A 24,463-nucleotide genomic window follows, 5' to 3' on the forward strand; every position below is an offset into this window, starting at 1 on the left:
ACCAAATGACCCAGAAACTTGTTCATTTTCGCTTTGGTTGATTTTTTTTTTCCCTTTCAACAATTGTTCCCTGAAAGCACAAGCTTCATCTTCCTGATTGCCCCAGAGGGAAGCTGTGTTGCAGCCAAGAGAAAAACTGTACCATTGTTTCAAACTTTTAATAAAAAACATTTAGCTAAGAAAACACATTGAATCATTGCTTCACATCAAAAGCATTCTGTAGGAATTTTTATTTCTGTTAGAATCACAGAGAAGGCCTAGCAATTAAAAAACCCCTCTGTTCTTAAGTCTGCCAAATCAGAAGGATGGAATGCTTATTGCAAGTTTCATCCACAAGGAATTTTTCGAAATAAGTATTAGCAGCAAATTACTGCTCAGTGTATCACTGCAGAATCTCTTCTACACCCTGTGTACAAGGTACTTCTTATGTCAGCCAATTGCTGCAGTTGGTGCAAGAGCAGAGGAAGCAGAAGACAATCCTGTTCCTGCCCCTCTCTTCCACATAACAAAATTACTACGGAGGTCATGACAATTTTTCTTCCATTGCATTAACAAAATGTAACCATTCTAAAGCAAGCCTTCTTTGAGGGAATAAAGCAAAATACAAGCTCAGAGTGGTCAAGTAATTTTCACCAGCAGTGACAGCAACAGCAAGATTTTATAACTTTTAATTACTGCAGAATGCCACGGGGAGGGAAAAAAATTGTAAAAAAAAAAAGTCACTAATGCTACAAACCTCATTTAAACAGAAAAATTACTGTGGTCATTCCTATTTATTATGCCAGCAAAAAGGAAGCCACGTTAAAACTTCCAGACGTGACTTAGATATATTTATTCTCACTATAAGTTTAAGCTTAGATAATAGCAAAAGAGTATTTTGAAAGCAAGTGTGAACTCGAGACAGTCCCGGAACAAGAAAGACACTCAGCTCAGTGCACTCTAAACGCAGAATCACAGCTTCCACCAAAAGAGAAAAGATGCAGAATAAGCCCATTTTACTCCTCCACATGTAATGCTGCTAAGTGGGAAGGTCTTGTGAGGCTGAAAACAAACTTCAGCAGTCACTCCACATTTAACTGTGCTGAACTAGCTGCCCTTAGAAGAGAAAGATGATGCCTTGCACTGGAAGCTTCATGAACATATTCCCTCCTTGAACAAACCTGAGTCTTTTTCAGACCTCCTGTGACCTTGCTTAACTTATTTTCTTCTCTTGAAGGGCTAATTTAATTTATTCACAGATAATTTAATTAGTTTGACCAGGCCAGTAGAGCACCAGAGCCACTGAGTCTTTACACTGGCATGGTCAAAGACCACCATATGAAAATGTTTAGATTTCCCCTCAGGCAAAGCTATATGTGTTTTCAGAATTGTCTTTATTTTCTATTTTTAATTTCTTGTAAAAAACCCATTTTTTTCAAATCAAAGCTAAACACAGGCCAAACAAGTTATTCCTGGGAATCTTGGTGTTGAAAATAAGACACTCTTCCCCTCATCACCATTTTTCTTACCTTGACCAAAACAGACCTCAAATACTTGCAACAGTAAGTTTATAAATGAATTTACATGTACATCTTAAAATGAAGTCTGTAATATTAAATATGAAATAAAAGCCTGGCACTTGAACAGCAGCCTGGAGGCAAACTGAACCAATTTTAAACGTCCATTAATATCAAACTGAGCTAATTTCATCCTCTTTCAGACATGCTCTCCTCCATACAAACACCTTTATCACGTGGCAAATTAAAATGACACATGCTAAATTAGGTGATGGAAGCTGGACACAAGCACCTACACAAATACTCAGTGCCAACACACAGGTTTGGGAATAAGCCTTACACTGGCTGGAATTCAAAGCACAAGCTACAAGCACTCTGCTCACTGGGGGATCCATCTACACAAGCAGCTTCGCAGCAACAGAAAGCAGGAAACCTTGAGTTTTACGTGAGAGGAGGATATCAGGGTAAAATCTGTGGTTGTGGCTCTTACCAGCTATAGGATCCATGGCTTCTCTATTGCTTGGAGAATAGGAACTCTGAGAAGATGAAAGCCCACCAGGGGAACTGGTAGTAAAGTGCATGTTTGATCTACGTGCACGGGGGCCTCCCAAACCCCGGCCTGGGTGGAACATCCTACGTACATGCCGAACGCCACTGGATTCATCGTAGCCAAGATGTTAAGAAAACAGAACTGTTTGGCATTGAGTGTTAAATGACCAGGACATCTGATGGGTGAAATACTCAGATGCACACTGCTCTTCACTCATAAAGTAATGATTCAACTTCTGAAGCACACACTGAACCTATGGTGCAAGTCAGACTTACTGATCTGGTAATTTTTTTTTTGTTGTTGTTGTTTTTTGAGGGGATCAAAATTTTCTAATCAGTAATATGAAAACAAACAAACAAAAAAATACGTTCAGCCAAGCTTACTACTGAGACATAGGGATTTGGTTCTCCCTCCCCAATTCTTACGTTAAGTATTAACAATATTTAAAAAGTTTATTGCCACTCCTATCGGAATTACGTAATAATTACTGTATTCCTTTTCACTTCTGTAATTCATGCTTTTATCCAAGAAATTTCACCACTTGAGTCCTTAGGAAAACTGTAGGTTTCTGGAGTATTCAGCACATCCATCACATCCCTTTGTTCTACCCTTTCTTCTTTTAGCCAAAGAAATACCACTAATTCCAGTTATGACAATGATGCTTCTCATTTTCCCATTTCCCTCCACTTCTTCCTATCAGATGCTTGTATTTCCTGTCAAACCTTTTACAGGTTCTCTCATATAAATTTTGATGCAATCAACAGATTATTTAAAGATTATTTTTGTCATAAAGTTGTCAACATGCATTTCTCCAAGGCAGTTCAGATAAGGCTTCCTTTTAAAAATCACTAGTATAATTCACTGGTGAAAAATAAAATAACATAGACTTTAATACTTTAACTGTTACTAGACTTTTAGCTTAGGTCCTCCATCTCCCATGCTTTTTATTTTTGTAATAGGATGCTCACCACTTGTATCTAGTACAGTAAGGGCAGTGTACCTTGTACTTCTGATAAATCACAGTTATGATGCAGAACCTCAACAACGTCATAGAGGTCAAGAACTTAAGACTGAAAGAAATTACTACACTCCTCATGGAAAGAGAGAGCTTCTGGCTATTACAAAAAGACACAAATATATCACACAACACCTACAGGATGGACAAGGGATCAGACCCAGCCAGCACGGATTTAGAAGGGGCAGGTCCTGTCTGACCTGATCTCCTTTTATGATCAGGTGACCCGCCTGGTGGATGAGGGGAAGGCTGTGGATGTGTCTATCTGGACTTCAGCAAAGCCTTTGATACCGTCTCCCACAGCACACTCCTGGAAAAGCTGCAGCCCACAGCTTGGACAGGGGCACCCTGTGCTGGGTTGGGAACTGGCTGGAGGGCTGGGCCCAGAGAGTGGTGGTGATTGGTGCTGCATCCAGTTGGGATCCAGTCACTAGTGGTGTCCCCCAGGGATCAGTGTTGGGCCCAGTCCTGTTTAATATCTTTATTGATGATTTAGATGAGGGGATTGAGTCCACCATCAGCAAATTTGCAGATGACACCAAGCTGGGGGGAGTGTCAATCAGCTGGAAGGCAGGAGGGCTCTGCAGAGGGACCTGGATAGGTTGGAGAGTTGGGCTGATTCCAATGGGATGAGGTTCAACAAGGCCAAGTGCCGGGTCCTGCACTTTGGCCACAACAACCCCCTGCAGTGCTACAGGCTGGGACAGAGTGGCTGGAGAGCAGCCAGGCAGGAAGGGACCTGGGAGTGTGGATGGACAGGAAGCTGAACATGAGCCACAGTGTGCCCAGGTGGCCAAGAAGGCCAATGGATCCTGGCCTGGATCAGGAACAGTGTGGCAGGAGGAGCAGGGAAGTGATTCTTCCCCTGTACTCAGCACTGGTGAGGCCACCCCTGGAGTGCTGTGTCCAGTTCTGGGCCCCTCAATTCAGGAAGGACATTGAGGGGCTGGAGCAGGTCCAGAGAAGAGGAACAAGGCTGGTGAAGGGACTCAAGCACAAGTCCTATGAGGAGAGGCTGAGGAAGCTGGGGGTGTTGAGCCTGGAGAAGAGGAGGCTCAGGGGAGACCTCATCACTCTCTACAGCTCCCTGAAAGGAAGGTGTAGCCAGATGGTTCTTCTCCCAGGCAACCAGCAGTTGAATCCTTCTGTATTTGAAAGCATTATTTTTTATAGCTCAAACATTCCCTAATTAAAAGTCATCTGGTGGCATCTCTGATTCTAGGGGGGAGAAGATGCTGCAGAAGCCTGAATTCTAATCAAATAACTTGTGCGTTTCAGCAGGAAATTAATTTCACTCTGTAGCTTGAAAAATTTAAACTTCCTGGCCTACAGAGCTGTCAAGCCAATGTTGGAAGCCCACAGTCTAACCTTAGGTATAGTGCTACATAGTTATTAGGGATGTAAATCTTGTTAGAAAAAGCCTCATCAGGCACTTAGCTGTAATAGGTGACTCCCTTCTAAAGGGAACAGAGGGAATGTAGACCAGACCAAACTCCCAGGGAAGTCTGCTGTCTCCCAGGGGCTCCGGTAAGGGACATTACTGGAAAACTCTCCAGTCTAATAAGGCCCTCTGATTACTGTCCATTATTGTTTGTTCAAACTGGCAGTAACAAAATAACAAAGAGAAACCTGAGGGCAATCAAAAGAGACTTCAGGGCCCTGGGACAGGTAGTGATTTCCTCGATCCTTCCGGTAACAAGGAATAACATTGACAGGAATAGGTCAACGAGTGGCTCCGAGGTTGGTGTAATCGGAAAAACGTTGGGTTTGTTGACCATGGGATGATCTACTCAACACCTGGTCTACTGACACCTGATGGGATGTACCTTCCTCAGAAAGAAAAAAAGAGTTCTAGTGCAGGAGCTGGTGGGGCTTGCTGGCAGACCTTTAAACTGGCTTGGAAGGGGGAAGGGGAAAATACCAGGCTCGCCAGTGATGAGTGATGGGATGGTGTGACAAAACTTGAGGACAGCAGCACTAATGGGATCCCTCCATCTGCCTCACGAGGTATTGACTACAATTGACTACAACATACCACACCTGAAATGTTCCTACAGCAATGCACACAGCATGAGGAACAAACAAGAAGAGCTCAGAGCTTTGGCCCAGTCCCAGAGATTTGGCATCATTGGCATAAGCGAAACTTGGTGGGATGAGACCTGTGACTGGAGTGCCCTGTTGGATGGTTCCAGGCTCTTCAGCAGGGATAGGCAGGGCAGAAGAGGTGGAGGGATGGCACTGTGTGTAATAGAAGGGTTAGGAGGTATGGAGCTCACAGCTGGCAATGGCACAGTTGGGAGCCTCTGAATAGGAATCAAGGGGCAAACAAATGATGCAAATGTCATTGTGGGAGTCTGCCATAGAGCTCCCAGCCAGCATGATGCCACCAAAGGATTATTATTTGAGGAACTAAGAGACACTTCCAAGTCAACTGCCCTTGTCCTTATGGGGACTTTGGCTTGACAGAAACTAACTGGGAGCATCATACAGCTGGACAAACCACGCCAGAAGATTCCTAGAAAACTTGGATGACAATTTTCTGGAACAGGTCCTAAGGGAGCCAACTTGTAAAGATGCCCTCCTTGATCTGCTGCTTGTCCACAGAGTGGATCTCATGACTAATATTCTTAGACTATTCTTTTTCCCTTTTTAAAAATCTTTAAACAAAAAGCTACTAGCAAAGTTATAATGTAGCCTTTTTGTCTGTTTGTTTAAATGAGACACAAAGGAATAGTTCAGAGATTATTTACTGCAGGGATGCTACATAGCCTGCATGTCATTAAGTAAAAGCCCAAAATATATTTCATCGGTTAATTCTACGGAGGAAGAAAATGTTTTTAAAAAGAAAAATATTCCTAGAACAAGGATAAAAAAAATCCCTAACAGTTCCACCTCTTCAGCCTTCAAGCACAGATAAATCTGCATAACTAGCTGCTAAGGTAACTGAAAGAAAGCATACTATTTCCCAAATATTTACAAATTATCAGTAACACTACGAAATCACATTATTAGATGATTCTGTTAAAATCAGCTAAGCAAATTTAAAATCTTCTGTCAAAACCAGCTAAGCTTGAATCATCTTGATGCCATAAATGCACACAAGCACAGTACTGAATCTTGATACACAAAATAGCATCAAGAGTAATGATCAGGCACGATAAACCACAGTGCAAGTAGGAAAACCTCTCTGTGTTGAAGTTCTTTCTGCTGATAGAGCAAAAAGCATTCTCAAGTATACCTACAGTCTGTGCACAGTCTGGCATTTATACTTTTTTAGACTAGCAAATGAACCTGTTTATTTTTGACATATAATATATTTACCAACTTAAATTTCATGAAAACCAAAATATGCCCCCTTGACTATAAAAATCAAACCAAGACATCATGGCTGCTAGGTGAAACAGTCTAGCTTCTTTGCCTCAACTTAGAAAGGATATTAAATCTCTAGGAGCTCTGTGTTCCAGTGTAAGATGAGCTGCAAAGTCATCTGTTACGTGATTTGGATCCCCTCCAGGTAATGCTGCACATATTGGACAAATCTGAAACGACAAAGCAAGAAAAAAACTCTGACTTTATAAAGTTTACAAAATAGAACTTATATCATTGAGTCAAACCTCTCATGCTTTCAAAATCACATTCTAGGTATTCACAAACACCTGGATGTCAACATATTCAAACAAACCCAGAAAATGTACTGAATTGCAGATATTAATTTAGTCATCTTTTACTTCATGATTTTCAGAATACTATGAAAACCAGAGTTATGATTTGCAAATTCTATTTTCAGTGTCTTGAAAAATAGTATTTGTATGCCAATTCTGCCACAGACTGAAGTCTAGTTACACAGGAATGCTATTTGCCTGCTTGACACTCATCTCAGCAGAGGCATCAATGAAACTGCCCATAAGTATTGGCTAAGTATCAAACCCATCCCACCCAGCAGTGGTTGGATGGTTTTGTTTTGTTTTTAAACCAAAGCACAAATTAATTAGGCAGACAAACACTACTATTACAATTGCCATAATTATGACTTCTTTTTGAATGACTCCACAAACAGCCTGAAAACCATCTTCCATTTTTTTTTACAGTAGCTGGGATGGAACATAAACCTCTTGCTCCTAGTGCTCTTCATGCTTATACCCAAGCTGTTGACAGCAGATCTCAAAGACCAAGGGCATTAAGGACACCTACAGAATAGTGCACATGTCTGTCTTACTCTCATGGAGGTGAGAACGAAGTCTTGAAGAAAGTTTACTGTAAAATCTCGGCTGCTTTCAACAGCAACTGCTGCATCTAATGCCATTTTAATTTTAGGAGCAAGTTCTGAGCAGAAAACCAGGCATTTTTAAAAGCTTTTTGCTACAATCTCTCCCCCCTTATTTTCCATGTTTAGCATTTGTCTTCATAGATTTTTCACCACTACAGAAGCAAACAAGTGGACACACTACAGGGCACAATTTATCACAGCATAATATAATAAATCCTCAGCTAAGCCAACATATCATACAGTTACTCTGTACGGATATAGGAATGGATGTGTACTGGACAGATGGTTCTGAAGTCCATAAACTTCATTACAGCTGCCTAATCTTCAAGAACGTGTTTCATACCAAGAGAATGCAGCACCTTCAAAGCAATCTTTTTTCATTTAAACTACTCTAAGGAAGCAGAAACCCAACTCATGAAAAACAACACACTCCTGAAAGTAGCAAAGCAAAAGAAAGTTCTTTGCTAGTAGGACAAAGGCGTTATAAACTGCACATATTTGCCCAAAGAGACTCAGTCCTCAGAAAAACACCAGCTAAGAAAAAGTTAGAAGGAATAATGAGAAGGAAGGAATCAAAGTATACCAACCCTAATTCTAAACATCAACTCAGCTTTCAAGAACTCTGACCAAGAGAATTTACTAAAGAATTGTTACACACAAACACCAATTTAGTTAAGTGTAAGCTCTGACAAGAGTCACAACAAAGACTGCTGCATCACTGATTAAGTGTGACACAGTTAAGAATCATTGTTAACTAGAACATGCATGAACAAATGCTGCAGTCAGAAGTTTCTCTTGAATTTATGAGCATTTGTATTAAGAAATCACCCTGCTACCCTGAATGATGACTCCAAAGTCCTAAGTCAATTATACTCACAGAATACCTGCCAGTACTTGCCTATTCATGTGCAAAGCAACCACTTTAAGTGACAGCATTTCTGTAATCTCAACAAGAGTTAACTGTGATCCTCAAGAACGAATCAGGGACCACTCAAACTGTCTCAGATCGTCCATTTCATTGCAAGAAAAGCTCTTCTCAATTTTATCAACAAAGTATCAACAGCCTAGTACTCGAAGTTCATGTACAAGTAGCCTAGTCACTGCCTTGCTAAAGGTGAGAAAGCTGATGCAGTGCAATGTAATAGTAGAAAATTCGCATCTCTGTTCTGAAACGAGACTCAGAGACCACATGTGATGAAGTCTCCTAAAATTTTTGTATTTACAATGCCAGCAGACTTACACTGCATCTGATTTGGAACAGTCCAACTAAGTTGAAATCCAACACCAACAGAAAGACAAGGGTGACACTATAGTGGTTGTTTACTATAAGCTGCTTAACCAGGAAGAACAATCCATCAAGCAGGTCCTCTAGAGGCATATAGCAGCAGCCTCACACTTGCAGAACCTGGTCGTCACGGGGGTCTTCAGCCACCCCAGTATCTGTATTGGAAGGACAACACAGCATGACTGTAACCCAGGAGGTTTCTGGATTGCTCTCATGGTAACTTCCAAGTGACAGAGAAGCCAATGACCAGAGGTGCTATGCTGGACTTCATACTCACCAACAAGAAGGGCTAATTCAAGATGTAAAGGTCATACAGTGACCTTGGTGCAGTTTGAAATTCTGAGGGCAGGCAGGAAGACGAAAAAAAAAAATCTCACAACCCTGGACCTCAGCAAAGCATACTTTGGCCTCTTAAAAATATCTGTTTGGAGGAGTCCCATGAGATAAGACCGGAGAGTAGAGGGGCCTGAAGAAAGCTTGTTAATATTCTAGGATCATTCCTTCCACGCTCAAGAGTTCCCATCCCAATGAATATGAAGTCAGGCAAAAATGCCAGAAAGCCTACAAGATACTCCGGGCCAAACTCAAACACAAAAAGAGAATATATGGAGGTTATTCTCCTGGGATGACCTTGGAGGAATAGATAAACATTATCTAAGCATCACAGGGCAATGTAAGAAAAGCTAAAGCCCAAATCAAATTGAATCTGGTAAGCAATGTCTACTAAGTCTTCTAGAATTGCATAGGAAACAAAAGCACAACTAGGGAAAACATGGGCCCATTACTCAAAAGATGAGGGGGGTGGTTTACACAGGACACAAAAGAGGCTGAAGCAGTGAACAACTCCTTTGCCTGTCTTCACTGGCAAAACTGGTCTTCAGGAACTTCAGGCTCCAGAGATCAGGGTGAAGTCTGGAGCAGTGAAGACATTCCTCTGCTGGAAGAGGATTAATTTGCAGAATACCTAAGTGAACTGGACATACTGAAGTCCAGAGGTTGTGATGGGATGCACCAACAAGTGTTGAGGGAGCTGGCAGATACTATTGGGAGGGTAATCTCAATAACCTTTGAACAATCACAGTGACTGGGAGAGGTACCTGAGGACTGGAGTAAAGCAAGCGTCACTCCTATCTTAAAGAAGGAAAGTAGGAGGACTTGAGGAACTACAGGCTAGTCAGCTTGCCTTGATCCTGGGGAGGTGATGGAGACCATTTCCAGGCACATTAAAGACAAGGAAACCATCAAGAATAGTCAGCATGGAGGGGAAGGCATGCTTGACCAACTTCATAAACTTTCTGTGATGAAGCGGCTGGCCTGGTAGATGGCTGAAGAGCAGGGGTATTGTCTACCTGGACTTTAAGTAAGACTTCTAACACTGTCTCTCATAGGATCCTCAAAGACAAGCTGTTGATACACAGGCTGAATAAGCAGACAGTGAGGTGGAGTGAAAACTATCTCAATGGGAGGAAAGGCTGATATGCCAAGAGCTGCCATTTAAAGGGACCTGAAAAAGCTGAAGGAATGGGCCAATGGGAACCTCACGAAGGGGCAAGTCCTGCAGCTGGGGAAGAGCAACCCCAGGAACCAGCACACACTGGAGGCCAGTCATCTGGAACATGGCTCTGCAGCAAAGGACCTGGGGGTCCTGGTGGACCATGAGCCAGCAGTGTGCTCTTGTGGTAAAGAAAGCTAGTGGTGTCCTGGGCTGTATCAGAAAGAGTGTTGCCAGCAGGATGAGTGTGGTGATCTTTTGCCTTCATCCAGCACAGGTGAGGCTACACCTGGGGTAGTGTGCCCAGCTCTCAGCTCCACATACATGAGAGACATGCACACACTGAAGAGAGTTCAGCAAAAGGCTACAAGGATGATTTCAGCAATGGAGCATCTCTCCTGTGAGGAAAGGCTGAGAAAGATGGGACTGTTCAGCCTGGAGAAGATCTCTCTCAAGGGGAGATCTTACAAATGTACATAAATACCTCAATGGAGCCTGAAAAGATGATGAAGCCAGGCAGCAACAGAACCAGAGACACTGGACACAAATTCAAACACAGGAGGTTTCCTCGTGAACATCAGGAAACACTTTTTCATTGTGAGGGTCACTGAGCATTGCCCCATGTTGCCTAGAGAGGCTGGGGAGTCACTGTCCTCAGTGTATTAAAAACTGTCTGAACACGGTCCTGGACAATCACCTGTAGGTGGCCCTGCTCAAGTGACCTCAGTGACTTCCAGAGGTCCCTTTCAACATCAGTCAGTCTGTGATTCCTACCCACAAATACCTAACATTGCTGTACGTACCTGAGAAAAATCAGCAGAAAGTAAACGTCTTACCTGCACCACCTCTGAATATAAAAATGGCAAAATTTAATTGAGCAAAAATTGCTTGTCTTACTCTTTGAAACATTGTGTATGGGGCTGGGGCTATAAGTGACTATCCCTGTAAACTTCCCTAAAGGTCTAAAAATATTTAAAATAAAACGCATCTTTGGATAGACAGAGATACTACAACCACTACAAGCTCGCTATCCAAACACAAACAATTGTTTGAAAACCTACAACCATGAACATTTAGAATCCATAATATTTTCCTCTTTAGTAATCTTGTAGCCTTTCACGGTCTCAGTAAGGCTACAGCACCCACGTAGTTGATGTCCATACACACAAAACATTTATCATAAAAGCTAGATTCAAAACTCAGCACAAACAGAGACAACTGTATTCAAGGACTAAAACATTGTCCTTTATCGGTGTTTGGAACAAAGATATAGCAGTGTTGCAGACTGAGGCACAAAAACTGAGTTTTTTTTAAACTAATACAACTCTTTCAGGATTCACTGGACTAGCAGGTGTCTAAAATCACAAATTTAGGCTTTAGTTATTAGTTCAGAACTAGTACTGAGTTCTAGAAGTCACAGCTGCAAACAAGGCCGTGTCAAATTTAAAAACCTGAGATGTGAACATTTCTGTGTCAGGAACATATCACTGACACCAAGTGGTGCAAATCAGAATTGCAATACTAAGCCACTAAACCAAATAAAGTCATCCAAACGTGGAACTTTGAATGCTTGATGCTATGTTTGAAAGTTGTAAAGTTTAAGAAAAACTCAAGGAGATTACAAAAATCGCAGTGTGTCGCTGAGTTAAATAATGATCCTACAGTCCAGCTGATTGTGCAGTAAACTGTTCAACTTCCTATGTTTTCAAGAAAGGTCAGGACAACTTTGAGTCTCAAAAAAGGTGAACAAACACCCTTTCATATCACTCCTTCACCCAACTTCCATAATAGGCTTGGAGAGAAATAATTCATTTTCTTCCACAGAATTTCTTGAAAGTTAAGAAAAGTACAAGATTAGAATAGGGAACTACTTATAATTAATTTCTTCATAATGCATTAGCAATGAGTAATACACTTCAAGCATCACTTTTTTTCTAGCAATCTCTGGTAAAACAGTTCACCAGAGAACAACACCCTGCATGTCATTCTGCTAAAACACCTTCTCCTTCTCCCAAGGTCAATCAAGATAGCAGGAGCAAACATCTCTGACTGAAGTATTTCTGTTGACACTTGTTTAAGATGTGCATTTTTAACACATCAAGTGTCCTAATGGTTAGGGAGGGGGGAAAACCTCCCACTTTGACAATAATAGTTTTAAAAGAATGGTAAAATCCCACTTCATAAAAATACCAGGTTCATTAAAATAGTTACTTGAAAAACACACCAAACTGTTTGCATGTCTTCCTCTCTCTTACAGTTACAAAAGACTTCCAGGACAATTACATACTGGTTTTGAAAAGGGAGACACAACTAGACAGAATAACAATGAGAACTTTCAAAAACTGTGTCTTACAGAATAATGATCTCCTATATATGACAGCCATTCTATCAGGACAACAAAACAAAAATCATAAAAGAAGTAAGCAAGCTCACTATATTATGATGCCCATAAATCACAGAATTTTGATGTCACTGTCAAGTTAGCTACATCTTCTGACAAAACATTTAAATGAATACATGCCTCAAGACAGAAACAGAACAGAAGGACAACAGTTTTTCGGAAAAGACACTATTTTAAATATATTTCCACCACGAAAGCAATTCTGAAGCTTCTTACCACTTCTGTTGATGTTTCTGCATGCTCAGAAGTAACATGTTCTTGAAGAGATGTTTCCGTATAACCCATTTTCCCACAATAAGGACAAGTAAAAGACTGTGGCTGCTCTACTGAGAAAGCTTCTCCACCATAGTACAAATCTGAAACAGAAAGCATTTAAATAGGGGTTACTTCAAAGCTGTATTGTCATTTATTTTGTTTGCATCAACCTTTCTTTATAAATGTACTTCATTGTAATCACTGCCAAGTTAATCTGTCATGTCATTGAAATGGCTAAATTCAAGAAGTGTTCAGGTACTGACGACAAAAATCAGAGACTACATTTCATTTTCATTAGTACACATAACATAGTTTTTTAATGTTCATTAGGCACAAGGACTTCTATCATGATGCTGCCAATATTGCCAAACTTTCACTTTTCCACCACGACTCTTATCCCATGTACTGGCTCAACCACGGTATTTCTGAATCATGAGATTTCAAAAGCTGAACTCTTGGCAATAGCTCAAATTTAGATTACAATTTAAAAGTCCTCAGTGATACCATATGTCAATATTTATGCCACAGCTGAACCACTCCTTCGCAGTAAGTACTTCTGGAAATGTCTGAAATATATAACATAAAAGTTTGATAGTGAAAAAGGAATCTGATTATCTGTTACACACTGGTTGCAACTTTTAGGTGTGTTGAATGTGGGCACTTTTGTACTACTGATGAAAAGCAGGTACTTTTAAGTTGCTAATGCAGAAGTTCACCATACGTAACATGAAAATTTATCAAACCATGCAATAAGAGAATGCTTTCCTCTCCCATTCTCTCAGGTATTAAATGTTCTATAGGAAACACGACTAAGCTTCACATTCACTAATAAAAACAAAATATGTGGTTTTTTCCAGCAACTAATTTAAAATCTTTTCACTGACATTTTTTTCTAGGACTCGTTGATAAGTAACAGAAAAACACTTTCATAAAATTATGGATCTCCTGCTATAAATTAAAAATTGAACATATTTGAACAGATGCTAGAACACACGTTCTTCACCACCTGTCCTTGCCTAATACCCTGCAAATCCATGGGAAGAACCAGTGAAGCTAGGAAGAAAAAGGTCTACCTTCCCATAGTTGCAGGAGAAGTTGCTAGCCAACACTTAAATGTACCATATTCAACTGAGGATGACAAGACTACCAGACTGGAAAAAAAACTTCTTATAAAACTCTTCAATATGCTTGTTTCATTTATAAATTAAATATGAATCAGCTTTGGAGTGTGTTCTGAATGTTCAAAAATAGGAACAACAACAGCATATTCCTCCTTTTTGCACTATCTGTTGTTCTCATCCATTACTCACAGTAAGCATATGTTTATCTTTTGACTTGAGTAGCTTCTCTAAAATTATGATGCACAAATATTACAGGTGTTGACCAGTCCTGCTTCAGTCTCCCATTCTCCTCTTATTTACACAGTATGCAATAGAGACTGACGCAAAAATTAGGTTGATCCAAGACTGAGGTGTTATGGAGACTGTTTCATATAACGTATGAACGTAATTCACAAGACTTCAAGATTTTGGAACTCCTAACCAGTGTGAGCTCAGTACATCTTTGACTAAGTACTCCTCTGGAAGTTTCTCCAGGAATCACACTACCCAAAAACCTGAGCGTGGGTAGAAAACATTACCAATGTGCTGCAGTGTAATCAAACAAAAAGAATTTATATATGTCATGGTTTCAAATGAGGAAAGTATGAATAAGGTTTATGTGGGACAAAGTCCTAAGCTGTCATTAAAATGGTCTCTAAATGGATCAGTCATACAGATTCTGGAACAGATATTCTTTCAGAAAAATGTACCTGTAAACCAAGGGACTCAAATGATGGTTGTTTTTTAAACAGATAACTGCAAAATGCTTTACTGATGATGGATGAAAATCCTCCTTGCAATTATATAATGAAAAATTACAATTAAAGCAGGTCACTACACAAGTTGTTACAGTATACAGTAAAAAAAAAAAGCTTTAAAAGCATTTTTATTTCTACAGTGTCATTGCACAGAGTAAACGCAAACTTCTGTTTTCACTTTTTCCAGTGTCCCAAAGGTATAAGAGAGTTGGAACTTAAATAAAGATACTGGGAACAAAGTAAGTAAGATGGCCAAACTTCTAAGCTGAATAGTTTAAAAGAATTCCAAATTTAACTGCATTTAGTCTGTCCCAAACAACACATGCAAACACTGTATTGTTCTCTGAAGCTCAATAACTGAACAAGAATTTCTCAAAAAAAATTCTGCATACCTTTGGGAATACAAAAACACCAGTCAGTCACAAACACATCCAAAGCTAACCAGTGTTTGTTTAGCTGATCCTCTGATTTCACTTAAGCTTTGCTATGACCCTTGTGATGATGCTTAAATACCTACTTACTGATTGGAAAACTGAAAATCTCCATCACTACAAACACATACACACAAGAATGCCAAGTCAAATTTTCCTCTAAGGACCCTTTCTAGCTGAGCAGTTTAACTTCAGGGAATTTTCTGAGTCCTGGCATTTTATTATACTGGTATGGATAAAACATGACGGTTATGACTCAAAGGAGCAAATCATCTTATTGTTTAAAGACTTTGCACAGAAAAGAAACTTCTGCATTTACTATCTGAAAACAAACAAAAAAAATATCCCTTAAAATCATCAGTGGTCTAAAACCCTCTACCTATAAAACTCTCTGAATGAATGAATATAATTGTTTTCAAGTAAGGCAGTACCAACTCCAACTTCCCTGGAGCTGAGCAAAGGGCCCAGGGCCACAACCCATCTGAAGAGAGCTGTAAATGGATGAACAGGCACATGAGCACATAAAAGTATCTTTTCCTTAGATACACTGTTAGCTCAACCCAGATGTCAAGAAGTCCAGCAGTACACGCTGTTCTATCACAGAGGGGGGAGGTTTGACGAGTACTGTCAAATTCTGTGCTGGTCCTTGTTTTTAGAGAATACCAAACAAAACATTTATTCAACAAACAAACTAAAAAAGCGAGTTCTTCCCAGTCTCGCGATTATACCTTTGTGTTCTCCTACTCATACCTCCTTTCCCTTCTTTCTCGTAATACACATCAAACACACACAGGCACAAGCCAAATAAATATGCCTTCATCTGGAAAAAAATATTAAGAAATGCACCTGTAGAAGTTAAAACAGTCACTGGCAGATCCTAATATTTTTCCTTTTTAAGTTTATACTTCCCTTCTTTTTCCCCTCCCTCAACTTTAATCTCTCTCCAACTCTTACAATCCAAATCTATCCCTTTTCTAATCTGAAATACAGATCACCAGATAAGTTTTCCTTTAAAGTAAAATCTAAATTAGAAAAAAAGAAAGAGGCTGGTAATTAGCTGATATCATGAATCTTTGTGTCTGTTTTTCATGCTGAAGGCATTAAATGGCTATTTCCCCATCTGTTTTGTTTTTTCGAGTACATAAAAAAATCCTAAAACTTACGAACAATCATGTTCTTGACTACGAAGAGTTCCTTTGCTAATGAAGATCCTAACAATTAGAGGCCATAAGGGAAAAAATGAAAACGCCATGCCTCCACGGCTGTAGAAGTGAGGCAACCTACAGCTGTGTTACTCTTTTCATTTACAAATCTATCAGTGTTAGAACGCAATGTGCCTATGACCAAAGAATTATCCCTTCTGGCCACAAAGAAACCTTTCAGACATTAATTTTTGGTTCTTTTCAAAGACAGAAGCAGGAGTCCACAACTCTTCAAACTCCTCTGGACCTCTAAAGCCCTCTGTTCAAAGCTAGGAAGACTTAGAGGTTACTTAGCAAGAAGAAAATCAGACTCAATCACAACTCTCTAGGAGAAGATTTGTTGCCTGTATCGCTTATCTGCTAGGGGGAGAATACAAAGGAGTAGAAGGATCAAAATACTTTCTGACAAGGCCCCAACAAATGCTTATGAAGTCAGATTTCAAACAACACAGTGTTTAGGCACTATAGCTTTTTCTGAGAGGGGAAAAAGCAACCAAGAAACAATCCAAATTTTATGTGAAAATTCAACAAAAATTATAATCAGTTTTGCTTTTTTATCCATCTGTAGCTACAAAAGTTACATGTATATTTAATATTTAACTCTAAGGAGCACGTTCTCAAAATTGGCAGGAGGTTAGTAACGAAACAAAAGTAGGATTCCTTGGATAAAAATCTATCTTTCAAAGAGATGTCTGATTCAGGATTACACTTATAACAGCTTGTCTTTTCTGTTAAGACATGTACATGGCCAAAAGGAATTTCAGTTTCATTTCTCTTTATATGAGTAATGCAATTTCAATGTGATATATATGTATAGATAAAAATATCAGTATTATACAAGTTGCAGTGTATTTATTTGAATTTTTTTTCAACATTTGAAGAGACCAAATGGTGGCAACACATCACACTTAACAGAACAAAGTATACATATTCCTGTATCACTGATGAAGCAGCCTTACTATTCTAAACAGTAAGGCCCTCAAAGCTGCTCCAAAGTCCCCTTGGACTATGATGCTATGACTTTGCAATATGCACATTTAGCAAACAGATTTTATTCTAGCGGGTGAAAAAAAACCCTAAATTACCTCACCCTGAATTCTGGTGACTCCAGTCAGAACCCACACCACACATTATCAAGGTACCCATTATTTAATCAGCTCCCTCTGCCTAAGAATCAGGAACAAAAGGTGGCAGGATCTTCTGTCACAAAAGCACCTGAGTTGACAAGTGAAGGTACTTCTGAACTAAGGTTGGTTTTTGACTTTGATGAAAGCCACACAGTATGATTTTGGCAGAGGATTCTACCAACAATTTGTATTACTTTCTCTGTCAGTACAACCACTTTAAAATGATGCAGTAACGTGCAAACCACATGCTTAGACCCTAAAACATCCTAAGAGCTTAGAATTCTTTTTTAGAAAAAGAAAACTAGGAAATTTGCTCTGAACTTCTCCATTGTCCTGACAAACTGTCCTACAAAGAGCACAACAGTACAATGACTGCCTGGTAAGCACATTCCTGTTCTCTACACAGGCCTATTGCAATGCTACTCTCTGACCCCTCTGAAATAAACTAATTGGATTTGTACTTTAAAGGCTACTTGTCATTACATGTGAGACTTCATATTTTATTTTAAGCTCTGTCCCTGTTACAGCAGCATATTACTCTCGTGCTGGTTAAAGCACTTTTTCCAGTAAGTCTTGTGGGGGCTCAGGAACAACAGCACTGGCGTTGTTCTGGATCCCATCTTGGTTCAGAATTAATACTGGGTCATACACTGACTCCTGAAAGACGAATACAGCAACCAGATGGTACAAGAGTAAAGAGATGTAGCCAGAAAACAGTGGGGCTTTTTACTTTTTTTCAGTGTTCTCATATGAGCTCCTATATTAGTCCCAGTCTCAGGGGGAAAAAATAAACCAAAATGTGTCAAGCTGGCAACAAAAGCTCTGTCAGAGTACCTGAACAAGTCCACGTCCTTGCAGTATATTCTGTAATGTTACTGCAGTACTAGGAACCCTAAAAACTGATCATAATTTTCACAGAGGTTAACAATATGTTAAGTTTTTCTATGCTGAAAGGATCATCCGTGTGGTTAGCTGTCTACCACAAACCTGAACCTGGTCACAGCCTCAGGCAGAGTACTTACATGAACTCCACAGACATCTGCATATAGAGAGTGATGGCCAGAATGGTGGTGGGAATTAATGCTACAGGGTCTTTTTATTCAGTTGCAGGTGGACTTTGGGCAAATGACTCACTGATCCCCAAGTTCACTTTTAAAATCAGGAAAACTACACTGATTTCCTTCCAAGTGCTTGCACCAGTTTTGCAATGGAAGGATCCCCCACTCTGCTTCCTTCTCCCTGATAAAATACTCATCTTGCACTAGCTGTCCAGTTTCCTCTGCACCATCAGCAGAAACTGTAAGTTTACTGCTCTTGAAATAGTTTTCATACCTTTGAAACAAACAACAGTAACGAAGTTTGTGGCCAGGTAAACCACAATTTGCACACCTACCTACACTTACCAGCCTTCCAGTTTGTGTTTCTAGTGACATTCCCCGTACTTAGGAAAACTCCCTACTCACAGTGTCATACATTAGAAAACACTCTCCTTTCATTTGACTTCTCATATCACCAAGAAGTGACTGAAGATTTCATTACTTCTATGCCTGTGCTGGTTTTGGCTGGGGTAGAGTTAACTTTTTCACGGTGTCCAGTATGGGGCTGTGGTTTGGGTTTGTGCTGAACACAGGGTTGAAATGATAATACAGAGATGTTTTTGTTATTGCTGAGCGGGGCTTACACAGAGCCAAGGCCTTTTCTGCTTTTCATATTGCCATGCTGGGAAGGAAATTGGGGGTGCAAGGGAGGCTGGGAGGAGACAGAGCCAGGACAGGTGACCCAAACTGACCAAAGGGATATTCCAGACCATAGGACATCATTCTCAGTATATAAAGTGGGGGGAAGAAGGAGGAAGGTGGGGGATGATGTTTAGAGTGATGGTGTTTGCCTTGCCCAGTAACCATTACACATGATGGGGCCCTGCTCTCCTGGAGATGGTTGAACACCTGCCTGTCCACAGGAAGCAGTGAATTAATTCTTTGTTTTGCTTTGCCTGTGTGTTTGGCCTCAGCTTTCCCTATTAAACTGTCTTTATCTCAATCCACGAGTTTTCTGGCTTTTACCCTTCTGATTCTCTCCCTGATCCTGCTGGTGGGGGAGTGAGCGAGCAGCTGTGTGGGGCTTGGCTGCTGGCTGGGGTTAAACCACAATAACGCCATTTAGATTTATGTTGCCAATTTACCCTTGATTATTTTCTTTTCAGCCATTAATATCTACTTCTTTGGTGATTTTTAGTATCCACTAACACAATGATCCTAACAATGGTGAGTCATTCTAGACTATTTCTACCATTCATTATTTATTTTCTAACTAAACTTAACATGCTTTAGCCCCTAATTTTTTAGATGTTCCTCAAAATCACATGATTTTCTTGGCTAAACAAGGCCCTTTGAAAAGTTACCAATTTCTTTAAGCATCTGTACAATACTGTTAAGGTATACTCTTTTATGTGTATTCTACAGGGAACTCTAAAACCAAAACATTTTATGAATGATGTCATAGATCTTCCTGAACTATAAGGAATATGTTATTTTTAAATATTTCCCGATTAATTCTCCAGTGTATAAGCTTACAAGCAGTTACTGGGTGCCATCAGCTTTTGCTGTGGCTCACAGTTGTGTGCTGTTCTTGCTTTACAGAGTTATTCAAACCAGAATTCTTACAGTAGAGCTGAGCTGCAGTATTTTCTTTCCTGACACTGGTTCTGTGGGAGCAATGCTTGGATACCAAGCCATATGAAATTGCTAGACCTTGTTTTCTTATTCTCATTTGGAATATAAGCAGCATATAAGCACCAAGAGATGCAGAAGTTGCCCTTGGAATCCTATTACCCATTTCAATACTTCACTGTGAACCTTCTTCCACCTCACCATCCATATTCTTCATGCACACTTAAATAGAAAAAATAACCCCTCTCTGTCCCCACCACATACACACACAAAATGCATTAAGCCAAAAGATATGTTTATCAAATACTTTCACAAGAGAAGCACCCAAGATGCAAAACAAAATATAATTCCTAGTCATTCTTGGGTTTTGATGACAGGCACTTTTAAAGAAAATATGGTTTAGAACAAAGTTTTCTCACTGCAGTACACTGAAATCTTTGACATTTAATATTAGTTTAAGGCTTCATAGCAAGTATGTTTCGGTCTTTTTACTCCTATGATGAGTATTTAATATTTACAGCGATGCTGTCCTTTTAACCCATGTATAATACAGAAAAATGACTGTTGCTAACAGGCTAAGAAGTTTCAACTGTGCATCTCAAACAGTGACCTCGATCCCCAACACTGTACACAGAGGAAAAAAAAAAAAGAAAAAAAGCCCAACAACAAACACATGCAAGCTAAAATGGGGGCATGTATTTTTAATAATGCACTAAATTATCTCCATTCAAACTCTGGATTCCCAGGGTCTGGATTTCTGAAGTCATGACCAGCCAGTCTAAGGGCAAGCGGAGGTCCAAGAATTGAAAGAAAGATATCTTCATATAAAGGTTGTTCTGAGAAACTGCATGTTTTTATACATACCTATTCTCTAAACTTTAAAGCAATCAAGTATAAATTTTATTTCTATTTTAATCAAAAAGGTAAAGAAGTACAGGACTTTAGCTTCCAAGAAATCATCATATTTAAAGGGTTCAAAAATTAAGATTACAGCTGGAATCACCAAAAAAAAAAAAAAATTAAAATGCCAGTCCCATGGGCTTAACATCAAAAGAAAATACATGTCCAGCATCAGCAACATCTTAGAGCAGTGGATTGTCACAGAATTATTTTGCAAGTTACAACCTGTGGCAAATACAGTGCAATGGAAACAACAATGGGATAGGAGACAAGAACAATTACTTTTTATTTTAAATACTGGCAAGGCTTTACAGTCAGAAAGAATTCTTAAATCAGTAGATCTACAAAGGAGCTCCAAAAAGACTACATACTTTTCCTTGCCACTAATCTCTCATAATCAATACGACCCTTCCTGTACCTACAGTCTCATATAAGCCACCAGTGAGTAACCTTCCTAGAAAATCTCACCACGATTTTATCTCTTGTAGACTGTGGCACTTCCAGTAACAGTCACTGTTATTAATTAAGTTTATTAGTCTGATAATCTGCTGTTATCAGACCAAAATGAGAAAATCAAAAATACACATGCGCCAATTAAAAAAAGAAATACATAAAGCAGTTCTCCTGTGCTAAAAATAAAAAAAACCCCATGCCTGTTCATTAGAACACGAGAACCTGGCTCTTATTTCAGCGCACTGATGGGGGAAGTGAGTAACAAGTAGAAACATGAAAATCAGCATTTATGTTTGTAGACACAACAGAGCAGCAAATTGCTAGAGTTTGAAATTATCACTTACCAAAATCTACTCTTGTTAGTATGCACTGCATTGGATGGTCAGTTGTATGTCTCGTTGTCGTTGCACCACTCTCATAACAAGTTGCGCATAGATCGTAATCGTAGCAAATTAAACACTTGTATCGGCGACCTCGAAAATTTCCTTTTAAACATGCATCACAGCTGACACCTGCGAACAAATAAAATTGCTTTAAGACAGTAGCAAATGCAAGTAACGAGGCAGATTTGTTGCTATTGCCTCACAACAACTAAGAAGAGCCAACCACGTCTGACGCATGCGGCTGACACGGGACTCAATTTTTAAATGCGCTTGTGTCTTTGAAAGACACGGCTCTCCCAAAGTTACAATCTCGAATTCTTTAAGTAAAATAAGGGCAAACTCAAGCACCTGAAATTATAAGAGGTTAAATCATAAAATCTCCTTGGATGTACCCTCCTACAGGCACTGTCACCTCTTAGCATTTGCTGGTATTTTGACTGTTCCATTAGGAATCTTGGGCCACTTTTAAAAGCTAAGTTGCATAACGGCTGATCAAGAGGAAAAAACCAACAACAAGCAAACCAACCACGGACAAAAATATACTAGCTTTTAAGCCTTTACTTTCACACTTCCTAATATTTTAATTCTGAAGAACGCCATGACCAACCCTGACATTATAAGTGGGGTATAAATTAGGTATAAATTTTTCCATTTAAAACAACAGAAAAGAAAGCTAAGGTGTTTTTTGAACTTAGGCTGCATCAGTTCTCTCCATTCTACTTCTTTCTCAAGCACAACCTTTGCACTGTAAGGCAGTCACACTGCATGTGTGGTCAGAGGAAAGGCTTTCATACCTTCCAAAGGTTTTAATTTTCCTCCATATGGTTTCAGTTCTCTCTGGGTTACCTATTCAAGTGCAGAAGTGACATTGTCTTGTAATCCGTGAAGGCTAACACAAACTTCCTTTAACCGTGGCAGCAAATTAAGGGCCTTCACAAAAGAAACCAGTGTATTCTACTGAAGCAGGATTTTGATCAACATCCTCTTTCAGCATCAGTTAAGACTTGTTCTTCATAGTTTGGTAAACGCACAGACAACTTTGGAGAAATAAAACTGCCAGAACTAAATAGTCATATTAGCCATCTCCCTATTTTTTTAAGCCTAACTGTCAGAGGACTGGTGTTAATTACAGAAAAATTTTTGCCCTTTTTTTTTTATACTCCACTATATAGCATCTGAACAGAAGCTTTACAACAAGTAATACAGAAACATATCAGTGAGTAAATTCTTTTGAATATATCCTACTTGTTCAAAACACTTGCATCACAACATTTGGATAAACAGCGAGAAAAATAATTTTATGATTTTTTTTAATTTACTTTCTTTATCTACTGGGATAGTTTAAGGAATTTTTAGTAGTTTCTAATATCTAGCACAGTAGTTTTGTGAATACTGAACCTATTTCTCAATTTGCCTCACTCCATATCTATTCTGCAAGCATCAGTCTACATGGAGTAGCACATTAGAAGAAAATATTTCCAGAATCTTTGTTAATAGCGTCAAAGAACCACGTTTTGAAGATGGCCAGATTACCATCTTCAAAATTGTTTTAGGTTTTTCTTGTTTGATTTGGTTTTGGCTTTTAAATAAAAAATAAATAAAATCTTTCTCACTTAAAATTTGCTTTTCTCTGAAGTTTTATCCATTAGCTCTGAAGGATCAACAATCTGGCGATTTGGACACTGAGAGCAACTTAACTTCTGAGAAAAACTTGCTTTGCTAACTGTAGACTAAATTTCGTTGCTTCAGTTGGTTTGTTTGCTTTCTTCCCTTCTCCACACAGAGACCCACAAAATTTTACCTAAGCAGCACACGCATCTCCCCAACAACGCACACTGCACACACAACACTTATCGGTTATTGGCAGCATTGCAAGCCTTTTTGTTGCCTACTAAACTTTCTAGAAAACAGCTGATCAGCAAGTTAGACATCACAGTGAAATAAGCAGACTTATTTAACCCAGAGCCTATGTCAGACACTAACAGCTTTCCAAATGAAGTACTAAGCCACAGTTCTCCAGTAAGTCATATTTTTCCCACTCTTTTCCTTTAGCCTCAGAAAAGTTGATTTAATGCAGGTGTAAGCCTCTTTGCAACAAACTCCTCTGGTCACACGTTGTCTCAAACACCTACATCACTCCTACTTGAACACAGACATTTTTAAGTTTCCATTTACATGTTTTCTTTATGTCAGTACTTCTCCATACTATTCCAAACTGCAACCTCCATATACTACGTGACATTAACTTGGCAGAAATTCAGTCATAAACACAAATCACAACATAATGCTTGTATTTAAAAGGTCGGAACACTTGCAGTGAAAATGTACCACATCTTCGAACAGCAGATGAACTTCACTTCTGATGATCAATTATCAGAACATCTACAACGCAATTCAAACAGGAAAAACTAACACTAGCATAACACGTCACTTTGGCTGGGGAAGTCAGATTAAGAGAATAACATTTTAGAGACAGTGCACTTTCTACATGTCTCAGGGTTAGTATTTTGCCACAACTACTACATTCTCCCCTTTAAGCAACCAGCTGGCAGCAGGGGATGTGCCAGGTTACTCTTATATCTTTATTTGTAGCAGAGAATGAAAACTGCAAAAGGAAAAATTATTAAACTGAAATTTAGGAGTTAAGCACATGCCTAAATTCCCAGACCTCCCCTGGAA

The 24,463-nt window shown here is 39.4% G+C and overlaps 1 protein-coding gene across 4 annotated transcripts in view; it reads right to left on the reverse strand.

The window, feature by feature from the left end:
• KCMF1 (potassium channel modulatory factor 1) overlaps positions 1 to 24,463 on the reverse strand; it is a 49,310-nt gene that overhangs the window by 3,697 nt on the left and 21,150 nt on the right. For all 4 annotated transcript variants that reach the window (XM_017822484.1, XM_017822487.1, XM_017822485.1 and 1 more), the window contains 4 exons: positions 21,746 to 21,913; positions 12,723 to 12,862; positions 6,499 to 6,600; positions 1,987 to 2,161 (listed from right to left, as the gene is read on the reverse strand). In XM_017822484.1, the coding sequence (XP_017677973.1) occupies positions 1,987 to 2,161; positions 6,499 to 6,600; positions 12,723 to 12,862; positions 21,746 to 21,913 (585 nt within the window). The remainder of the gene's footprint in view (positions 1 to 1,986; positions 2,162 to 6,498; positions 6,601 to 12,722; positions 12,863 to 21,745; positions 21,914 to 24,463) is intronic.

This window comes from Lepidothrix coronata, unplaced genomic scaffold, assembly GCF_001604755.1.
Source record: "Lepidothrix coronata isolate B3197 unplaced genomic scaffold, Lepidothrix_coronata-1.0 Scaffold98, whole genome shotgun sequence".
Lineage (NCBI taxonomy): Eukaryota > Metazoa > Chordata > Aves > Passeriformes > Pipridae > Lepidothrix > Lepidothrix coronata.